This window comes from Ramularia collo-cygni, assembly GCF_900074925.1.
Source record: "Ramularia collo-cygni strain URUG2 genome assembly, contig: RCC_scaffold13, whole genome shotgun sequence".
In the NCBI taxonomy this organism is placed as follows: Eukaryota; Fungi; Ascomycota; class Dothideomycetes; order Mycosphaerellales; family Mycosphaerellaceae; genus Ramularia; species Ramularia collo-cygni.
This window is the reverse complement of record NW_019716267.1, coordinates 155,569-177,156: the sequence shown is the minus strand read 5'-3', so window position 1 is coordinate 177,156 and position 21,588 is coordinate 155,569. Positions and strand designations below refer to the sequence as shown.

General features: G+C 50.3%; 10 protein-coding genes; 2 read left to right on the top strand and 8 right to left on the bottom strand.

Moving 5' to 3' along the window:
* Window positions 1-510: 510 nt before the first annotated feature.
* RCC_08008 (related to peptide methionine sulfoxide reductase; protein-methionine-S-oxide reductase) lies at window positions 511-1,275 on the top strand (the record flags this gene model as incomplete). XM_023773260.1 has 3 exons in its annotated part: window positions 511-772; window positions 858-1,176; window positions 1,245-1,275. The coding sequence occupies 3 exons, from the start codon at window positions 511-513 to the stop codon at window positions 1,273-1,275; spliced, it is 612 nt and encodes a 203-aa protein (XP_023629028.1).
* A 1,785-nt stretch (window positions 1,276-3,060) lies between these two features.
* Window positions 3,061-3,363, bottom strand: RCC_08007 (uncharacterized protein; the record flags this gene model as incomplete). Its single annotated transcript, XM_023773259.1, has 1 exon — window positions 3,061-3,363. One exon carries the CDS (start codon window positions 3,361-3,363, stop codon window positions 3,061-3,063), a length of 303 nt encoding a protein of 100 aa, XP_023629027.1.
* Window positions 3,364-4,310: 947 nt separating this feature from the next.
* On the top strand, window positions 4,311-5,789 carry RCC_08006 (uncharacterized protein; the record flags this gene model as incomplete). Its single annotated transcript, XM_023773258.1, has 1 exon — window positions 4,311-5,789. The coding sequence occupies one exon, from the start codon at window positions 4,311-4,313 to the stop codon at window positions 5,787-5,789; it is 1,479 nt and encodes a 492-aa protein (XP_023629026.1).
* A 1,898-nt stretch (window positions 5,790-7,687) lies between these two features.
* RCC_08005 (probable coenzyme F420-dependent N5,N10-methylene tetrahydromethanopterin reductase and related flavin-dependent oxidoreductases) lies at window positions 7,688-9,495 on the bottom strand (the record flags this gene model as incomplete). XM_023773257.1 has 2 exons in its annotated part: window positions 7,688-8,002; window positions 8,056-9,495. The coding sequence occupies 2 exons, from the start codon at window positions 9,493-9,495 to the stop codon at window positions 7,688-7,690; spliced, it is 1,755 nt and encodes a 584-aa protein (XP_023629025.1).
* Window positions 9,496-11,282: 1,787 nt separating this feature from the next.
* RCC_08004 (uncharacterized protein) lies at window positions 11,283-11,563 on the bottom strand (the record flags this gene model as incomplete). XM_023773256.1 has 2 exons in its annotated part: window positions 11,283-11,466; window positions 11,523-11,563. 2 exons carry the CDS (start codon window positions 11,561-11,563, stop codon window positions 11,283-11,285), a joined length of 225 nt encoding a protein of 74 aa, XP_023629024.1.
* A 2,321-nt stretch (window positions 11,564-13,884) lies between these two features.
* On the bottom strand, window positions 13,885-14,474 carry RCC_08003 (uncharacterized protein; the record flags this gene model as incomplete). XM_023773255.1 has 2 exons in its annotated part: window positions 13,885-14,417; window positions 14,465-14,474. 2 exons carry the CDS (start codon window positions 14,472-14,474, stop codon window positions 13,885-13,887), a joined length of 543 nt encoding a protein of 180 aa, XP_023629023.1.
* A 777-nt stretch (window positions 14,475-15,251) lies between these two features.
* On the bottom strand, window positions 15,252-16,288 carry RCC_08002 (uncharacterized protein; the record flags this gene model as incomplete). XM_023773254.1 has 2 exons in its annotated part: window positions 15,252-16,219; window positions 16,279-16,288. 2 exons carry the CDS (start codon window positions 16,286-16,288, stop codon window positions 15,252-15,254), a joined length of 978 nt encoding a protein of 325 aa, XP_023629022.1.
* A 511-nt stretch (window positions 16,289-16,799) lies between these two features.
* Window positions 16,800-17,816, bottom strand: RCC_08001 (uncharacterized protein; the record flags this gene model as incomplete). The annotated part of the gene is made up of 1 exon (XM_023773253.1): window positions 16,800-17,816. One exon carries the CDS (start codon window positions 17,814-17,816, stop codon window positions 16,800-16,802), a length of 1,017 nt encoding a protein of 338 aa, XP_023629021.1.
* Window positions 17,817-18,211: 395 nt separating this feature from the next.
* Window positions 18,212-19,054, bottom strand: RCC_08000 (uncharacterized protein; the record flags this gene model as incomplete). Its single annotated transcript, XM_023773252.1, has 1 exon — window positions 18,212-19,054. One exon carries the CDS (start codon window positions 19,052-19,054, stop codon window positions 18,212-18,214), a length of 843 nt encoding a protein of 280 aa, XP_023629020.1.
* A 1,000-nt stretch (window positions 19,055-20,054) lies between these two features.
* RCC_07999 (uncharacterized protein) lies at window positions 20,055-20,765 on the bottom strand (the record flags this gene model as incomplete). Its single annotated transcript, XM_023773251.1, has 1 exon — window positions 20,055-20,765. The coding sequence occupies one exon, from the start codon at window positions 20,763-20,765 to the stop codon at window positions 20,055-20,057; it is 711 nt and encodes a 236-aa protein (XP_023629019.1).
* Window positions 20,766-21,588: the final 823 nt, after the last annotated feature.

Here is a 21,588-nt window from a genome sequence, read left to right as displayed (position 1 = left end):
ACAGGTTGTCGTGGGAGGAAAGGCAGCATTGCGTGGGTTGTGATCTTTTGCATGTGGGAGCACTCCGGACTGAGTTTGAGCGTATGATGACACCTTAAGTAATATAGATATACCCCACCCCTTTGAGGGAATGTGAAGAGTTGATTGTTGCGCTGAAGTTTTGCCTAATTAGATGATGGGGTTCATTTCTACTATGCTGCATTTCGAATGTATCGGAAGTGCAAGATGTGAGGTTTTGCGTGACTTGGTCTTTGTAGAGACATTCGGGTGGCATTGATCAGCAACAAAGTGAAAGTGGAGTGGCGAAAAAGTGCCCGCAAATGCATGACAWCAATGCCACCTCGACCCTTGCAGCTTCGATAACTTCCCAAGGTAGCAACAACAACCTCCTCGCTCACCTTTAACCTCCTTACACCACATCACAAGCTTATACACTTCACTGACACCTCCAAACTGAAGCCCACCACTCAACTCACCTTCCTCTTCCTCGGCCTCCTCAGCGCCTACACCATGTCCACTTTCCTCCAACGCCTCTTCCGGCCCTTCTCCTCGTCCACCATGCACTTCAACCCCGAAACGTCCGCCACATCCACCATGACGTTGCCGGAAGGCGCGCAGAAAGCTACTCTGGCCGCGGGATGTTTCTGGGGAATTGAACACATGTATCGACATGATTTCAAAGACAAGGGATTGTTGGATGCCAGGGTCGGATATATTGGCGGCGAAGTCGATGAGCCTAGCTATAGGGCTGTTTGTAGCGGGCGGACTGGACGTGAGTATCTTTTATGATAATAAGGGATATATGGGGATATACGGAGTGAAAATGTCTGCTGATACTTGGGGTTTTGATGATGTAGATGCCGAAGCCTGCCAGATCGTTTTCGACCCCGAGAAAGTGTCCTACAGAACCCTCCTCGAGTACTTTTACAAGATGCATGATCCTACCACCACGAACCGCCAGGGACCGGATACGGGCAGTCAATACCGAAGTGGAATCTTCTATCATGATGATGAACAGAAGAAGGTCGCGGAGGAGGTTACGAAGAAGGTCAATGAGCAGTGGTGGAAAGGTGGCGTTGTGACGGAAATCTTACCTGCGGGTCAGTGGTGGGATGCGGAGAAGTATCATCAGTTGTATTTGCAGAATAACCCCGGAGGATATGAGTGTCCCAGCCAGTAAGTTTTTTGTTAATGTTTGGTCCAGATTGTGGGTGGTTGTGCTAACTTTGTGTGACTTTTTGTAGCTTCTTGAGGAAATTCCCGGATCTTCAGTAGGGACGAGAAGTGGTGTGGGTTTTGATCAGATTATGATGGATTGTATTCATAAACAGATTGATTGAAGATGAGGTATCAGAACGACGTACTTCGCATTCGCTGTCGTAATCAAGCGCGAGTCGACTTATTTGACTGACATATATGCCCTGGAGCGACTTTTATCACCGAAAAGTCGTTCATCGAAACTGTTCAACTCAAACATATCTACCTTCAAGGAGTTCAATCCCCACAGAGCTGCTTCCAGAAAATATCTCGACCTCAACTCCTTAGGGTCGAAACCAAACCAACCTGGAACGATGTCTTTAGCAAGATGCTCTCAGACTGAGCGCAACTGATCCAATTAATACAACCTCAAGGCGTTGGATACTTTGGCCCTCCTCTGCGTATGAAGATACACTCCGAGTGCACTTGAGGTGTTTGCCTAGCACGAACCTCTTCATCGTTGCCACTTGCAGAGAAAAATTTGAGATAGTGTTCAATCAAGATCATTAGTACAGATTCCTACACCCTCTCCAATGAATTCTTCTCAGCGCATGGAATCAGAGTCGCGATTGTCATACTTCTTTCTCAGTAATCTCTAGAGCCGTGCTTCCTCGAGCGTCATCGATGGAGAAATCGTTCCCCCTGCTCGGAGAAGTAGTTAAACWAAACCCTCAAGTCTAGTCCTTGCTAGATGATTGGTAACGGTATATATTTGAAGCCGTCAGGGTGTTATGTGCAGCTRGCAACTGAAGTATAAGTTGGCGCCGTGGTTCAAGAACCATGTATTCAAGCCATGTCAGAGTTGGTCCCGATGACATATCTGTATCCCAAGTCATCGCAGGATACATTGTGGTGCATCACTTCGCGAGAGAAGAAGAGGGGAGCATCATTCTGCTCCTTGGGTGATATTCCAGCCATGCTGTAAGGATCGCGAAAGGGTCACGACGGAAGGTTGTCGGACGGCCGCTTTGATATCGATTGTGTTGTCATGATTTCCCGAGATCATCATGTAGATGAGCAATATGTAGCTGCCGTAGCTTCGCGTACATCTCCGGGAGCTTCAACTCCCGCAATCTCGGCGCCTTCAGGCTCAAGCTGGCGATGGCGAAGGGTCTCTGTGGCACTTGAGGGCGGTGGGAGGTCAACGAGCACAAAGTGAGGCGGATCGAGATTTATTGTAGGGAAATTGTTCAGAAGGTGGGCGAAGATGTCGTTCCTGGCAGCCATGAGTGTGCTCGAGACACATCCATCGTCAACCTCACCATCTTCACGCTGCCCTGCTGATGGAGTTAACAGCCCGCCTCAGCAAAAGTGGTGCTAGGGCAACGAGTTCGTAATCCGCATCTGAGGGGAATATCTTCCCATCATTCCCGAGAGGATGCATCACGCAACAAGGACATGTGTTGTCCATATCCCAAGTGGCCATGTTACATCCGACGGTCAAGTTTCAACCTCGCTGTCAGACATGCAGTGACACCCGCAAACGTGAGCAACAAGCATTTCCCGAYAGTAAAAGGACGTTTCATCCGAAGCGTCACGAAGACGTCTTGGATAGTTAGCGTTTCAACAACCAAGACTGCAAAGTCCGTAAGCTATTATTGCCTGGAGATGATGGCCGAGTGACCAACGTAGGAACAATGCAATGCTGGTGAGGGTAAGAAGATGTTTCGAACATGGCCTTTTCCGCATGCCGACTTCTGCAACACGATGCCATTCCAGAATTCAGCACCAGAATAGCTCAGTACTGTAATACGCAAACGAGGAAACAACCCCGTCTCCGGCTCTCCAAACACCACACAGGTTTCATCCCGCCGCCCTTCTCACGCGAATCGGACCCTTTACATCTCCCACACCGACCTCCTCTCCCAAAGCCTCACCTTTCTGCGTGACTTCACACGCTCCATCCGCGCGCATCTCCCAGATGACTTCTCGGATGAGAGGCATGGCATCCCGCCATTCTTGACAGCCGAGGGAGTGAAGATGTGCAGGTGAGAGGGCGCGGGCAACTTCGGAGGGACAGAATGTCTTGGGTGGGTCTCTGCGGTGGAGGAAGGAGGTGATGTGGGGTTTCAGGATTGATGCTGTGTTGGTGGGTGAGGTGGACATGTTACAGTGTGGTGTTTGTTGGAAGAAAGGGTGAGRGGGGGTGTTGAATATGCTTGACCAGGTCAAAATTCTTCTTGCTCATGTTGATAATAAATGTTCATTCAGTAGATGTGGGTGAGTTGTGACTTTCACCGCTCCGTCAAGATGTCGTTGGCTACAGTCATGGTATACTTTCACCTGCCGAGACCGCCCAGCCGTCTTGTCAGGCATGGGTGTGGAGATTGTTTCAGGTTGAGAGTTAGAGCTTCGCTGGTGAAACGGCGGATCGCGAGGTACCTTGGTACAAGCTGCGTGGTCGGACCAACGAAGAAGAAGCGATCGAAGCCGAACCGGGCGCCCAAGAACGAGGAAGAAGAACGTTAAAAGTGTGAGATTTGTCTTTTCCAGTATTGCGATCGCTGCGCTTATCGGTCTGGGGAAAGGGTAAGCCAGCAAGGACACACTCTCTTTTCTCGTGGTATACCATCTTTTGTTGTTGCCGTCGTTGTCGTTGTTGTTGTTCGCCAGCATCACTGTGTTGTACCCGCCTCGTTGCATGAATTGAAGGGGCTAGACTGGAAGGACTATTATTAGCAGCGCTTCCTGGCTGGGCTGGCTGCTGCACGACTGACCTCTCGTTTCCCGTGCGGCCGGAGACGATCTCACGCTGCATCTTCCCTWTCCCTACTCCACCATCCCACGGAGGAGGGCAACGCCGTGCTGTGCCGCGCTGTTGGTCGTTTGGATATAAGATACCACTGTCATTGAAAGAGCAGAGAGGGATAGTGTGTGTTGTAATAGTATAAAAAAGGAGGACATTGCGACATTGCTGGCCATTGGAGACAGTGTTCGGGGGCGAAAGACGGAGACGGCGCATCGAGAATATAGGCACGACGAGCGAGCGCATACACGGCGACGACTTTATATCTCACTGGTCACCCCCACCAGAGGAGTCATCCATCCCCAGCATGGCAACGGCCATGTCTGCCCCTCCGCTAGACGACTCGCTGAATTTCACCACCAACCTCGACAATCCCCACCAACACAACCTTCACAACACCAGCAAGATGGCCGCCGACGACGACGACCAGTACACGGTGGAGCGCCCGCGTGCCGTGGCGTCCTCCATTGATCGCAACGGCAGCAGTTCGTCTTCCACCAGCGACACGACACTGCCACCACCGCCGCTCACGAAGAAGGTGTCGCGCTTGGGATTGGCCAAGAACAAGGGCAAACTCGCCGTCACCACGCCCAGTCAGGAAGACCTGCACTCGCGCTGGGCCGAGTTTCAAGATCCCTCGTCGGTGATCAATTCCAACAGCTTCAAATCGGAGCAACACAAGCACTTGAGCCCCCTCTCGGCCGACACCAACAATAGCACCATTGACAACGGCCAAGGTGAAGCCAGCATGGCTCCAGCGTATGTCGAGCCGGCTCCCCGCCCACTCTTCTACACTACCATCATCCGCGACTTCGCTTTCCCAACCCACCATTACCTTCACAACGGCAGCCCAAGCCACATGCCTGAAGAGGACGAGCTGCCTCCCGGCTATGGCCTCAGCGCCACAGCTCCTAGCTTCACACCGGGTCGCAACGGCGACGCCCCGGGTCCATATCGTCACTCCAACAGCCACCGTCGCTTGTCCGACTCCGCTGAAACGTCCACCTACAACAGTGGACTCGGCGATGGTGGTCACTGGGTGCCCGGAATCTGGGGCGGCGACGGCGCCATGTACGAAGACATGCAGCCCCTGCCCAGCACGTCCTTCCGCGAGGAAGACGTGGGCTGGAACAACACCACCACCCCACAGACCATCAAGAAGCAGCACCGCAAGAGCAGATCCTTCGCCGACACATTCAGCTATGAGCGTGGACGTAGACGTGGAGAGAGCAACGCTTCGAAGCGCGGCAGCTATCACCAAGGTAATGAAAATGGCGGACATTCCGATCCAGCCGGCCGAGAAGCCCTTCGCGCGAGTCGAGGCATGGAACCTTCCGAGACAGGCGATTTGGAAGATGACATGTACTCACTCTCCCTCTCGCAGCAGACCAGGCCGAGAAGAGACTCGCATGTCGCCGCCACACAGACCCTACCCAGCCGGGCGTTCCACGAGGCACAACTTCCCCATCTGCAATCGCGGATGGTGGACAGCGACCTCCCTCTCGATCTTGAAGACTTCCAGCACAGCTCCCCTCAGCGCGAGAGCCTCGGGCCCGAAGACGAGGAACTCTACAACGGACCCAGTCTGGCGCTCTACGACTTTGAACCCGAGAACGACAATGAACTGAGGATCAGGGAGCGGGAAATCATCATGGTTAGTTACCGGCATGGTTTGGGCTGGCTGGTCGCCGAGAATGAGAATGGCGAGAAGGGGTTAGTTCCTGAGGAGTATGTGCGATTACTGAGCGAAATGGAGGAGTGGGAAGGTGTTGTTGTCGAGGAGTAAGGTAGTAGWAATGGGAGAAATGAATGGTGGTGGTGGGTTCGATAAATGAGGTTTACGATTGTATGAGCGATGAATTAAAGAGATTCTCCTCCTCCGCCTATTATTCCACCCCGAGGACTGAGGCAATGAGAGACTGACTGGTTTGGTCTGTTTAAAGAGGTCTTCTGTTGTAGTCGGAGGGTGTATATGAACAGCGAGCGGGTAATGTTGTATTGATGCCCTGTTTCACTTGTGGTGGATTGATGTTTTGCTTGCGTGAGGTGTTGCGGGGTGTGTTAGAAGCGGCGGGCAGGCATGGACTTGTCCTGGGGAGGAAGAGCTGGCAACTAGGTACTGAGGATTGGACAGAGGACTTTACCATGCATCGGAGTCCTGAACTGATGATGAAAGGCTCTACTTCTGGAAAGCTATAGGGCGTTCACTGGTCTTTTCGGGAAGGGCGATTGTTGGTCTCATTTCTTTGAGTTGAGGTGATGTGTGGGCATTCCCTGATTGGATATCCGCCTTGTTTTGACATCTAAAGCCCTGTATGGTTCGATAATAGCTATCTCTCATACTTCCCACAAGGATCTCGCGACTCAGATTCTTCGCAGTCTTTTCCTTCACTTCACATTACTTTCTTTCTGCAAGCGAATAGATGAGTAAATCCCTGGCGTAGGTGAACCCGTACTGATCTTCCGAGGCGGGGGACGAGTTCAGATTCCCAGTAATTTTCATATCGATCGGGTGGATATATATATTTCAGATTGGCGGGTTCTGTGTGGAGGGAGTCACAGTTGTGGAGGAGGAGGCTGGGAGAGGGGACCCGAAGAAAACGAATTGAAGGGGGAGGTGGTGGGTGCTTTGCTTGCATGGATGGATGGATGGTTGGTTGGATGGAGGGCTTTCATAAGTGTAGAAGCGGGAGTATACCATGGATGAGAGTTCTAAGATGAGGACGAGGGTTCTTCGGTTGGGGAGCATTGAGACATTTGATCGGTCCTGAGGAGAAGAAATCGAAGAACGACTTGATGTAGTTCATGCGCGGATGGATGGCTTTCATGAGTGTAGGAGTAGGAGTGTACCATGTATAAGAGTTCTGGGATGAGAATTGGGGTTCTTTGTTTGGGGAGCACTGAGAGACGAATCCGATCGGTCTTGAGGAGAAGCAATCGAAGAACGGCTTGGTAATGGACGGCTTTCATGGCTGAAGGGGCAGGACTTTCCCACGGATCAGAGTTCTGGTATGAGGACGAGGGCTCTTCATTTGGAGAGTACTGAGATACTGATCTATTGTAAAGGGTGGGTGAATATTGCGGCCTTGAAATTGTGTGAGGGCTTCTTCTCGCAGAGTGCTGTGTGGCTGCCTTACGGCAAGGAAGAGTCCAGTGGGAAGAAACCTTCTTGCTGGTCGGAATTTGCTTGGTGATGCGAGAGCCGTGTCCAGTCTATTCTCCAGGCCGGGTTTTCTGTACTGTTCTTATTGGGGAGGGAAACTTCCACCTAGGGCGTCCACCTACGAAGTTCCATTCACAAGGATGTGCTTTGTCAACGACTTTGCAAGTATAGCAGCCCTCCACGCTCAGAGGATGGGTGACTTGCTACTGCTGCTTGCGTGAGTTGCTCAATTGTGGCGAGGAGGATGAGCCAGGAAGGAGAAGCAGCTGGAGGGAGGACTCTCAGTCGTCTGGACGATATCATTCTCAGGTTCGAGGAAAAACCGAGTATCCGGAAGACGGAGGTGGCGCCATGGTTAGATGAATAGAGAAAGGCAACTTCGAGTATGAATCGTGGTATGCTGAGATTGATAGTGTAGAGGCGCTAATGTTGATGAGACAAGGGTGCTGTTTCTGCATTACATTGCGACATTGAGATGGTTCCTGTGAGCTCTCGATGTGTTGCGTTGAGGTTTTCACACATCATCTACAAGCCTCGAACATCGCCTCCCGCTCTCGTCGAGAAGAGACTGCGTCGTTTTCCTGTCCTGCGGGCTCAGCCTTCCTCTCGACTTTCCCCTCGACCTTCTTCTCAACTTCCTCATCGCTAGGCCGCCAGATCATCTTCCCAGCAGGATGCTCAGACACGGGCTCGCTCTGTCCAGGACTGTTCAGTAGATTTTCTCGATAGGTTCCTCCTGGTACGGCGTAATCTTCCCAAAAGATGCCTCTTCTTCGCAGCTCTGGGATGAGAATCTCTACTACATCCTCGAAAGTCTGCGGCATGAGGGCATATGCCTTGGATCACCAATCAGTAGGTTTCTCAAAAACATAGAGGGTGTGTAACCTACAATATTAAACCCATCAACTCCACCTTCCCGAACCCATCGTTCCATCTCATCAGCCACGACCTCTGCCGTCCCAATACATGTAGCACCTAACCCTCCAACCATGATATGTTCCGCCAACGTCCTCTTCGTCCACTTCCCACCATTAACCTCAGGTGCAGTCTTCAACAAACCTTCAATATAACTTCTTATCGCATTACTCTCTACATATCTCAATTCCTCATCATCTGCATAAGGAGCCATATCCACTCCCGTCCAACCCCCGAATAATGCAAGTGCGCCTTCATAGTCGCCATATTGAATGTAATCTCGATACTTGCCTTCCGCTTCTTCTTGCGTACGWCCCAAAATCGGGCAGAATTTGGCCAGGACTTTGATGGAAGTGGGATCGCGGCCGTTGGAAGCTGCTGCTGCGGAGCGAATTTCTGCGATGCTGGATGCTACACTTATAGGAGCGTGTGCCGAGACAAAAATTGCTTCTGCGTGTTTTGCCGCGAAGGATTTTCCTGCTTTGGAGGTTCCGGCTTGCATTATGACTGGGGTGCGTTGTGGAGATGGGGCGCAGAAATGAGGACCGGGGACTTGGAAGTACTTTCCTTGGTGATTGATTTCTCGAACCAGGGAGGGATCTGTGTAGATTCCTGTGCTGCGATTGAGTTGCACGGCGTCGGATCTCCAGGAGGAATTCCAGAGGGCGTAGACTACGTCCATGTATTCTTCACAGATTGCGTAGCGTTCGTCGTGGTCGGCTTGGTTGGCGCCGTTGGTGAGGTTGCGAGCTGCGGAGTCTAGATAGCCGGTCACGACGTTCCAGGCTACTCGTCCATTTGTGAGGTGGTCTGCTGTTGAGAGACGGCGGGCTAGATGGTAGGGTTGTTCGTAACTTGTGCTTATCGTTACGCCGAAGCCGATGGATTTGGTGACTGCCGCCATTGCGGGGACGACGGAAAGAGGTTCGTTGACGGGCCACTGCGCTCCGGATTTGATTGCTGGAGTGAGATTCTTGGGTCCACCGTAGACGTCGTAGCCGCCTAGGACATCGGCGATGAAGATTCCGTGGAATGAGCCGCGTTCGAGGAGTTGGGCGAGGGAGGTCCAGTGGTCTAATCTGTTGAAGTTGGAAGACTTGTCTTCGGGATGTCGCCATAGACCAGGAGACTGGTGACCCGAGCACATTTCGACAAAGGCATTGAGGATGAGTTTCTTCTTTTCTGGAGTTGGAGGTTGAGTTGTCTCTTGAGACTTGGCGTGAGAGGGAGTTCCGTTTGGGAGGTGGTTGTTGGTGTGAGRAGATGTGTCATTGGATATGTCATTGGGTAGCTCTTTTGTTCCATTCAGCGATTCTGTACCATTGCTCCCTGCGATACCATTCGGAAGGTCATTGGACTGGTGGCTGGGCTTGCTRAGGACGTAGCGATTGTCGGCCATGCCATTTGGTGGCATCGTGTCGCCAGTCGCTTCTTGCCTTCGATATTGTTCAAACAACGCTTCCCGACTCTGTAATGTTAGAAAATCTCGAGAACGATCGTGTTGTTGTGCTGTACGTCGTCGCCTGGCAGACGATGTGTTGTAGGCAGCTCGGCAATTRCTCCACCGAGGGGATGCATGCATGCATGCCTGCCGATGGCGTGCGCGATCTTGGCCCGCCGGCCTTCTTCATCTTTTCCACACACAACATCATCCCAACATGCTCCTCCATTTCCTCTCATCGACATGGTGAGCATGGCCAGGCTGCCGACAATAAGGCTAAAAGTCCATGAAATTGTCGTGCAGAAGCTTGCTCATGAAGCGACGATGAAGTAACAGCCCTTCATACGCTTACCTAGATCTGAGAGATGTCAACATGCTTGAAATTATCACACACCGCAGACGAGTCAGAAACAAGGTGGATGGAGACAGCGATCAAGAACTCTGCCATTCGTTACGGGAAGACGACGATCTCGATAGCTGGCGAGAATGCAGCCTTCTCTCAATTACAACAAGATCTTCCGGACATCCGCTTTGACATTTCTTTCGAAGGACCATCAGTGGAAATACAGGCAGAGCATTCGAGAGTGATCTTGGTGACAAGCAATACCAACAATGCCTCTGTTTACCGACGCTGTTCCTTTCATGTGGCCGATCTTGGGCGTCTATTCACCTGGACCCATCCAGCAGGACTACTTTGCTCGGTTCTCGCGGACGTTCCTATTTGAATTAGCTGGCTCGCGGCGGTTTACCACAGAAAAGACATATACGATGGAAGCATTACACGAATGCCGATGGTTGTTCCAGATTTTGTCGCACGAGCGCAGCCAGGTGTGTGCGCAAGACAAATGCCTCTCTACTAAACTCGCCATGCAGTGTCACGTCATAGTCATTGCTGGATGACACTGCGCTCAGCCTATGCTTATGCGATCATCTTTCCCACTAGCTAAGAAAACATGCCTTGGACAGGCGCCTCCGGCGAGTCACAATACGGAACGCCCCAAAGTCCAGGAAATCCCCTCACAACCGCCGCCTTTTCGTACTCTTACCTGAACACGATGATGACCGGCTTGTCAGTCGTATCTATGAGATACCACTCCAAGCAGGCACATTCGTCCTCGTTCAACTTTCCCATTAAGTCATCAATTTATTCCCACGAGGGCAGTTCGAAAAACTGTTGCCATTCTGCCGGGTCGTACTACATAGCATCTTCCGCGTTGCATTCTCTCACCAGGTACCGAAATACCCCAAGGTCAGCTCCCAACGCGAAATTCTCATCAAGAACCAAATCCAAACCCGCAGTATGATGAGACCAGATAATGTCATCGCCTGTTCCTAGTCTCCATAGCGACTTTCTATTCCGCATTCATCCATCAAGAATATGCGGCTCTCCATCACAGCAGAACAGATGAAGATATGCGTGGGCGCACTCGTGGAACAGCATGGAGAATACCGCGGCCTAATGAGTATGGACCTGCTCCAACTCATGCCAATCTCTGAGATCGATCTGCATTTGAATGGTGCCATCATTTCTGTATGCTGAGGATCCGAATCGAAGCCGCATTGCCGTTATTGTTGAGTGTGGCAAGCACTCTGGCGACTTTGACCATCTCTGGCTCAATATTTTTCAGGTAGAAAGCTTTTCTGAGGAGCGAGATGCACTGGCTAATGCTTCCTACGCTACAAGTGGTCACATCGCTATCCTTGAACCACTGCTTCAACAGGTCGAGCCCGGATCGTTGGAGTTTGGAAAGCTGCCTGATTTACTTCTTGTTGAAGTTCTTGACAGTGGCGATTGTGAGATCAAGCGGCTTTACCTGAGGAACAGGCGAATCCTGCTTCTTGCGCGTCGCTGCTACTGCATGCTGGACCGGGAGATTCCATACAGGCGGCACTTTGAAAAGCTCATTTCCTCGGAGCAGGTTGAAGCATAGACGAGTGAGGTTACTCATCGAGACTTTAGCATCATGGTATAATGTCGGTCCTTTTGCGAGAGAACTTACCTGGGCCTATCAATAACGGATCGGGCATCTGCCTTGCACATTTTGTTGGTCTCATGCTTGGTTTTGTATTTCTATGCGCTGGACTACGGGTAGTACGGAATGATCCTCTAGCAGGTTGCGCTGATGCTTATACAGTATAGTATGTCTCTGTCCGTTGCGCATGAAAAAAAGAGACTGTTGATCATTTGTCAAGACCTGGAAGATTCTCGCTGCAAGACATTGACTTTTGGAAAAAGACTACATGCTCCAATTCCCTCGAATTACTCACCCATCCCAAATCCGGACTTATCGCAACATTCTCGTTTCCACACAGACCGCGTTCGAATGACATATGCGGTACTACGCCAGGTCTCGTCATCCCTTCTATCCTTTGAGGAAGAACATTACCTGAGACTCGCGACTCATAAGGTGGACGTTCAGCATGGGAATTCGACCTCCAAAGTGGGAGTCATTAAACAATACGGAAAACGGATACTTTCAATTATGATCGATCACACATGACCTTGCCATTATGCTCTGGCAGGCAATATGCAAGCGCTGGGTGATATCACTTCGAACATCAAGACGATCTTCAGAACTCAGCTATACCAGCTGCACGAAGCATCATCGTCGAATCGTGTTCACTCCATTCATCCAGGACTTCATAGGCGTCTTCTTGGAATTCATATGGACAAGTGAGACTTTCGCTTCTTCCTTTCGGTATCCTCCATGGAATCCTCGACTAATGCATCATTGCCGAGGAAGACATCTATCRAGGGATCGAAACTCATTCTAGTCAAGCCTTTTCAACAGAGAGTCGATTTCTTACCCACTGTACTGCTTGAACAACCGCCTCTACTCCTCCGTCGTCAAGTGGATTGCTTCGTTCCCGAATGGACAGGTAAGCTGTATGCAATAATTCGACTAAAGTAATGCCCTTTTGTTGGATGAGGCTCAGATCACTCTTGAGCTTGCTTTCGAAAGCGTTGACGGTGTTTACTACTGGTACGAGTGGATCATTCTTGGTAGTGCYGGACGTCTGGCGGCTTGCTGCTGCAGAGTGTACATGGGCCATGGTCAGATTCGGCGATCCAGCATTTTAATTCTCGACTACTTGCAATTGGTTCCGGCAGAGACAGCGGAGACTGACTGGAGGAATGTAAGTATCTTTTTCCATGGACTAAGAGAATGCTGACTTTCTGCGACTACTAGCGACGACCGAATCCCACGCCGAGGGTGATGGTTGGTTGATTTGATGTCTGCTAATCACTCTCGTAGGCGACCGGAACTGACAGGATACGAAAGATTGCTACCTACATACTCAACGACAAAGACAGATACCGTGGAGGATTGTGGAGCCAAATGTCAAATGAGTGTGAAGTTGTATCGATCGACTGGTCGTCTCGCTCCAGTCAGTGCTTTCCAGAACGACAGAATTATCCTCATTGTTATGGCCAGTGGGAGATGTTGGAGAAGCTCCAAAAACCGCGGGCGATGCGGCTATCGACCCTTCATTCCGATCCAGCATGGGCGAAGAACACGCAACTATAGTGCCCGTCTGAGGAACTTCCGCCCGATGATCGTCCCTTCTACACCGAACGCTCTCGCCAGAGAAGAAGACATTTGGAATGAGAGATTCACTAGCAGTCGTTATGTAGGTTGAAAACTCTATGAGATGACCATGAAGTTCACAGACGAAGCTCGAGGCTTATGGGTCTTGGACTTTGGTTCTTTGATCTCTCAAGAGATAAGCACCGGTATCACTGCCCTCCGCCTGAAGATCATCTCCCTTGCATTGCACGCTCTCGCTGGAGCAAACAGTGTTTGGGCTACGATGCTACCCTGCATTGACTATGCGAGTCTTAAATCGAGCGAGAAGACTACGAATTTACACGGACAATGTAAGACTTATAGGCACAGTACTTCGATGGTTCCATTCCCCTATTCTGAAGACCAGAACAAGCACTACTGCTCCTCTGGTCATTTACGGTCCAAACTTCTTTCGATACTCCGCCAGCAGAACATTAATCACATTCCCATCAGCATTCCTGACCAAAGCGTGACCAAATCTTTAAAAATGTCCTTCAGGCAGCTTGCACACAAGATAATCGACTCCCTCCCAACCAAAATTCGCAAAAAATCTCTTCCACTCTTCAGCAGGGTATCTCGCCCCCTCATCAGAATCGTATTCCACCAGCACAGATTTGAAGACGGACAGATCTGTACCGAGTCCCAACAGCTTCTCCAACGCAATATCAATCGCCGCGGTCAAATGCCACCAAGCTGTAATGTGGCCAGCGCCAACTTGATACTGATCATCTCCATTCCTGCAGGGAGTGAATTTTTTCCTGTTATGATTGGCGTCGCAGCAGAACATATCGATTTATGCGTGATTACACTCGTGGAAGAGCGTCCCAAGCAAGGCAATTTTGTGATCCGCAACGCCTTTTGCACGGGAGTGGTCCCGAGGGTCGAGGCGAATTCTATGCTTGTCTTTGCCCAAATGCTTGGAGTCGCCGTAGAGGATTTTCCCCTTTCTATTGAGCTTCTCAAATTTCACCACCATCTTCTTCGTTGGCATATCTTTGAGGAAGAACACCTTGCTGAAGGTCAGAACAAACCTTGACATTGCAGAGCTGGACAACTTTGTCATTTCCGCAGCAGTGTATTTTTCAATCCAGGTCTTCATCTTCTTGAGAGCTTCGTCCTGGGGTTTGGTCAAAGGTTGATTTTTCTTGAATGTGTTGATGTTGTGAATTGCCAATTGGAGAGGATCGACCTTGCCAGCAGGCTGTACTCCACGCTTTAGTTCTGGATCTTCTAGTTCTACGTCGGGGTAGGAATCGGTCGGAGGCAAATTGATGTATCTTTCCTCCTCGGGCAATAGAAATTCTTCGCAAAGACGCTTCAGGCTGACTGCGAATTTGTTAGCAGCATCTAATGACTTTTTGATGGAAACTAACCTGCTGCCATGATTCTGAGTCGATGCTGGGCAATGTCTTCTTTGATGACAGCTTCACTGCCGTTAAGGTACTCCTTCGAACGTCCAGTGACTAGACTCACGGGACCTATAGATTCTAAGGGAATGATGAGTCTTCTTAAAGGACCACGTTCGAGAATGCAAGATTGCTATGTAAATAAAAAGACAATGGCGGAGAAAACAACTTTCCGGTGAAGTGAATAGAGCCGCTGCAAACAACAGTACATTGCGTTTGTTGCCTTCCTTTCCGCTCTGGAAACTTAAACACCACTGGCAGATGATAAGAGCTATATTGCTCTCATTGCGTGGTTGAACGGAGCGCAGAGTGTGAGGGCAAAGCCACCCGAGCTTCTACTACCGGCCATAAAACGGAATGTTTCTCTTTCCTCTCACTCTGGACACGACAGATTAAGGATCAGTACCTGATGCAAAAGCTCAGAGACGTTGCGGTCATTTCGAAACAACTTTGACTACCCCAACCCTTACCCTAATGCCCCTTTTCACTTCTGGAGGATTGAAGAAGAGGCAGCAAGGTTTGCCGATCAAGTAACTCTTCTTTCACAGGACCAGGAGTCTTAAATCGAACTACCTTCATCCACTGTATAGTATCTCGTCACATTCCTGGTGCTGTCATTGCATCGAAGCAATTGAAGTGTTATCGGCGAAGTGAGGAGCTGGCTGTGACTTCAGAACAATATCAAAGCCGCATCTCTTGCAAGGATCTCATTTACTTCTATTGCGACTGATCTCATGCTTCGATACTCAACAACTCATATCCTTGGAAGTTTCTGACCACATGTACCACACAAAACCCCCGCCGTTCTCTCCCCCTTTTCCTTAAGGAACTGTTTCCAGAACACTGCAATCACATAAGGAGTACGCTCGCTGTCTTTATTCCTCAACGAACTGGCCAATTCCAGGTACTCCTCTTCACTCATCTTGCCCAAAAGCGAATTAACTCCCACCCACCCCTGCTTCGTAAAGAGTCGCTCCCATTCCCCAGGTGAAAGTACCGGCGCATTAGGCGTCCTGTACTCACGACAGAGAGAAGGAAAGACTCTGAGGTCCACCCCAAGATCGAAGTGGTTGTTCAATACAATTTCAATCCCAGCTGCAAGATGGAACCAGGCAGCACCATGAGCCGTGCCAAACCCCCAGAGAGGAACACCTTTGCGAGAACAGAACCCGGAGGAATGATCATCACAGCAGAAGAGTTGAAAGTATGCATGCACACACTCGTGGAAGAGAGTGGAGAGTAAAGCGGTCTTGTGATCGCGTAGTTTTCTGAAAATCGAGTGATCATTCGAATCGAGCACGATCTCGACCTGGTGGTCAAAAGAGAGGTGTCGAGCGAAGCCATACGGACTCTTGGGATCCCTGTCGCGCATATTGTCGATCATTTCGAATTTTATCATGGCAGGCTCGATGGTTTTGAGCAGGTAGGCTTGACTGAATAGTTTGATGCATTCTTTCACTTCTGACGGGGTGGAGTTTATGACGTCGTTATTGTCGAGCCAGATTTTGAGGGAACGTAGAGCTGTTTKTTGTGAGTCGTTGAGACGTTGTGAATGATTGAAGTTGTTGACTGTTGCTATGGCCAGGTCAAGAGGCTTGTCTCGCGGATTTTGTTTCAGGCGACTTGCTGCTGGTCGAGACGTTTTGGGTATGGCTGGTACATTGGGTATGTCCATGTAATCGCGGTTGCGTATGAGATCTGAGCATAGGCGTTCAAGGGAGACTATTCATGATTATGTTTAGCTGTTATTCGTTGCGTTGAAAAGGTCTTGGAAGACTTACTTTTAACCATTTCGTTGGGTGGCCTGAAAGTGGGCTGCAGGAGGGCTTTCGATATTCGTCATGTAGTGGAACGGCAATTGCTTCCAGAAATGCAAACGATATCAATCCGATCCTCAGTTGATCGCCGCCATCTCATCGCAAAGTAGGAGCAAGCATTTGTGCCAGATCGCCACTTTACAAATCTCCGGACCAAGCAAGACCCATTAAAAGATCAGCTGTAGTTCATCATCTTGGGAGAGGGATCAAAAATCATGACTGTATACAATAAAGGTCTCGCTGGTTGCTCGTCATGAGAGTCTCTCGACGGGAAAATGAACTTTCATACGAAGGAGGTGTTGAACGGTAGCGTGGTAGAGCCACAGCATATTAGTGCAGATTAAATGAGAGGATGGATCGTGGAATTGTTACTGCTGCTACTCTGTCTCGCGAAGCTATGGTTCTTCACCCCTTTGCCTTCATCGAGTCAGAAATATATCTCCGCCCCATTGAACATCATCCCTCCCCTGCACTGTACCCAAGCCTTACAAACGTCCATAATGTGCGTTTAATCTAYCCCGTCGACAATCTTCGGCCTTCTTGTACTCATCCATAAAGACATGCACGACATCTTCCTGCTCCGCCAGGTACTTGCCCATCATCTCAAAATCTTCCTCGAAAACCTTGCTGATCAAATAGTCAATTTCATCCCACGAATAAAGTTCGAAGAACAGCTTCCACTCCCCTGCAGATGCTCTGACTTTAGTGTCCCTGTAGTCTAACATCAGAGAACAGAACACAGCCAAGTCAGTTCCCATATCGGCCAGTCGATGCGACGCAATCTCCGTACCAGCTGCCAGAACAAACCAAGCAAAAGGGTGCTGAGATTCGGGATGCCACAGGCGAAGACGATCCTTGTCCCTGCAGGATGGAGTTCTGTGATGTACACAGCAAGATGCGGCGAAATATGCGTGAGTAGTTTCGTGAAACAAAGTTCCCAGCAAGGCAGTGGAATGATCTTTCACTCCCTTGTAAGAAGTCCAGTCGCTCGGGTGAACGCGTATTTCGATTCTTGTACCTTTTTCGTGGATCTGTTCTCCATAATAGGTGCCAAGTTTTAGATCCTTGAGTTTCTCAAAAGTGAATTGAATATTGCTTGTTTCAAGTCGCGAGAGGAAGAACAGTCTGCTGTAAGTGAGGATCAATAGTCTCACCTCTTCTTTGTTGACATCGGTATCTGTTATGTGGGGTGCAACATTCTCGGCGCTCCAGGCATCCAATTCACGGAGTGCTTCTTGTTGATAGTAGCTGAGGTCGCCACGTTTCTTTTGGTTGAAGGAATGTACTGCCTCGAGAGCTGCTTTGAGGGGAAGTTTTGACACTTCCTCGCTTGCTCCAGAAGGCTTGGAAATTGACAGGTGTGCTAACTTTTCTGTTGGCTCGGAGGGGTGGGACTTGAATTCTTTGAAAGCAGGCTTGATGTACTCGATATGAAGACGATGGAGGCTGAAGACGAAACGAGGCCCGGCATCGGAAGTGGTGTTGCTTGATGTCTCGGACATGATGCACAAATGACAATACAACAGTCGTGTAGCTTCAGCGGTGGCGATTGTTGCAGGTCGTTGTTGATTGGAAATGATGGTCTGATGTAAGGGAGGGTCAGCGGTCTGAGTCAAGCATGCTTTTATGATTTGAATGTTTGCCATTACTGGAAAGAGACAATGGAAAGGAAACTAGTCACAAAAAGTAGTCAGGAACATACGAAGACACAAGCAAGTCTTTTCACTCCAGACCTGGCCCGACACGAAAGGTCATTGTGACGTCAAGAATTGTAAGTGAATGAACGATGCGATGGTTTTGTGATGACAGAGCGGGAACTGATCTTTCCGCAGCAGGATGCTTCGCTCGTCAACACTGTCACCGCCTATTCCTACATCAAGTGCAGAGTGGAAAGAAGCTATTCAAGCTCAACGCTGTTCCTCAAAGTAATCTCGTGACAGAACTCCAATATCTTATCACGCCAAGAGGAATGACAGAGCAGCCGGTGCGATTCGCTAGGAAAGGTCCCGAAACTCTCGAAATCAGAAGTCAGCTCAACCTTCGGAGACCCAAGGTCAATATCGGGCTGGAGAAGCTCTCGTGCTCTAGCCTGAACGTGGGAAGCGAGGATAAAATAGGAGCTTCCGTGGCCTGTATAGTCGTTATCCCCAGCGGACCCCTTGACGCGATATAGACCGGCTATGCACTGCATATCCGCACACGAGTCTCGACAGAAATGTTTTGATTGAAAGGCGTGGCAGCACTCGTGGAGAAGCGTACCAAAGAGTTCAACCATGAGCTTTTCGGGATTGTGATACTCGGCATTCACGGTAATAGAGGCATCATTGCGGCGTCCTTCATGGTGTTGATAGAATTCGCTTGGGGTGTAGTACCCATAATCACCTGTTCCATTTCCCCAGGAGAATCTGACGTCGTGTAATGTGTCGAAGAAGAACAAACAGCCAATGTCCCGAATGATTCGCTTCATGTACTTGGGGCTCGGTAATCCAAGCTCAGTCTGGGAAGCTCTTGGCCAGTTCTCCATCGCTCGCAGTAGAGAACCTTGGGCGGAGCGTTGCGCGGGAAGCATGTCGGAAGTGTGGCGAGAGAAGAAGTCGATAGCTGCTAGAGTCACTGTAATTGGTTCATGTTCGAGTGTTCTGAGAACGTAGCCTTGGTATTCACGACCCCCTCTCTTCACAAGTCCGGGTAATACTTCTGCATGCATGACAGTATCTTGGGCTGAAGGTGGTGAAGCCATGGCTTGCTGGATCAATGCCGAAGAGGATCGAAATGAAAGCAGGAATGATAGTCCAGCCAACAAGGGAAGAAGTGATTTGGTCAATGCCAGTTCCAGTCGGACAAGCCGGTACCTGACCTGTGAAAAGGTATTCTAGGTTTTAGAACATGTCTCCAGAGATGGGGCCCGTGTATGAGTTCGAGCGTCCGAAACCATAGTCGATGGATGTCTACCTCGCAGCTCGTTCTCTGACCGTTCCGAGTCATATCTGAGTCTGGACTGGCTGGAGTGTGAATGGCGGAAGACACCATGGATCATGTGTCTTATTTCTGTCTGAGACGCTCGTGCAGTATAAGCGGGCGGAGCTTCGAAAGACGTCTTACCAGAACAAAGCCATTTGTATTGGACGTCTTCCTACGATGGAGAGGTCTTTTTTGGGGAAATGTTGCAGAGTGCTTCGCCTCGAAGAAACGTCCATCGCAGGCGCATGGCGCGGAGGGGTGTCTCCACGTGACAACTGCTTCCCAAGAAATGCCGGACGCCAGTCGTACATGTTCGATGAGGATGCCTTGCACTCTCGGTGGGATCCCTTTGGTGATTCGGTTCAGCAAGACAGGCACAACAAATACAAAGAGCTTCTCGGACATCTGTTAGGCGGTCCTGATATTCCAGACTTTCCTGTTGCACCCAGCGATCAATCTTCTCCAAGCGACACCTTCAACCCTACCCACCTTTGTTCAGCAGACATGGGAAATGCATAAGAAAAGTGTCAAAGGAAGATATGACCTCTATTCCAGCTACTTACTCTACCCATACCTCATAAACATCATAATTTCATCCCTCCATTCAAACTCCACTGTAGTCGCCTTCGCAAATTGGTCCACCGCAATGACAATGCAATGCGATGCCCCAGCGCTTTTGGAAGCAGTGCAGTCCAATCTTGCTGCCATGCCCATTCTTGATCCCATGAACCCCGGCAAGCGCAACATGACCATCCATGCATCAATCATCATCAACATCCTCAAGATCGACCCAAATGCTCACTAGTCCACCTCCTCAATCTCGCCCGGCTTCCCTCTCCCGAGCTCCCTTCATCATCACTCCTCGGCTCATAAGCCGGTGGCGGCGCCACGATACTCCCATATGCCGGCGGCGGCATATCCATGGTATCCACGCTCCGTCGCAAATGTCTGGGCCGTCGGACTGTATAGGTATCCGCGACGCCATTTTCCACATCCTCCAAATGCCTCACCCACAAACTGACGAAAGGTGTAGAGCCGGGGGTTGGGGAAGGCATCATAGGAGGCAGAGCGGCGGGAGTACTGGAGACAGGTGCAGCGACTCTTCTTGCAGCATCAGCAGCTTCGGCTCGAGCTTCTTCTTCTTTGTGGTATGCCGTTTCCCTGTCCGGTCTGCGTTGTGGTTGAGAATTGTCTGAATCCGAAGAAGATGAAGAGGAAGAAGCCGAGCTCTCCCGCCTTCGTCTGGAAAAGTCGGCGATCCAGCGCTCACGTTCTCGACCTTCCATGACCAGAAACTGGACCCACTGGCTCTGACTCAATTCATCGGGTTCGATTTCGCGCATGCGGAGTTGCGAGGCGGCGATGTGGCGGCGCTGGATGGAGAGGGGTCGGTTGGTGAGGGATTCGACTTGGAGAGCGCCCATGCCGCCTGTACGGATGGCTGGAGTGTTGAACATTGCCGGCCGGCGAGGGCGAGGTCGAGATGGCATGTTGAGGGAGTAGATTTGGGGGGGTCCTGCTATCAGCTGGGGTGGATTGTTGGAATCAATCGTCTTGGATGGAGAGTGAAGAGCGGGTGGGGAAGTGGATTATAGATAATGAGAGGATGAAGTGCAGTGGGAAGAGAGAACTTGGAAGAAACCCACAACTATCTCCCGCACAGTGCACCACCTCCTTGGAAAGCAAACAGGTCGCGTGGGCGTAGACGGGCGTGCGGCTGTAGGATTCCGTCTAGGCAGAGGGTAGGTTAAAAGGGTAGCACGCTGCTCTGATTCATTCCCACTCACCGATTTGCCTGCAGGTACAAGTGCCAGCATGACCGAACGCAAGCCCCGCGGCATCCACATTACRACGATTGGGGGGTTCGCGCCATCGGAGGAGGACGGATTCAGATATGCCAGCTTCAGCTCTTACAGTATTGCAGCTCTCTGTACTTTTGCTTCGTACCCCCCTGGTAAGTAAGCTGATGTCCTCCTTACTCCTCACAGCCAGCCRAAGCTGTCATTCGCAACATAGCTCTGCCTCTTCTTTTCGAGTCATGCTTTTGCTGCATCGATGGCTCCCGTGGACGACTGCGCGACTTTCTGGTAATAGGCGGGGTTGAACGTTGTGGAGACATCAGGTGGAGAAGGTCTGGAAAGGCATCAGGTAATCCAAATTGGCGGGCTTGGCCGCGGAGAGCAGCGACTTGGCGTCATGGATTCACATGTGATGACGGTGAGAGGTTGCTGGTGTCTCTTGTTGATGATAATGCTGTGAAGGTTTGATGTAGATGTCATTGGTGCAGCGCTGCACAATAGGAATCCTCCTACG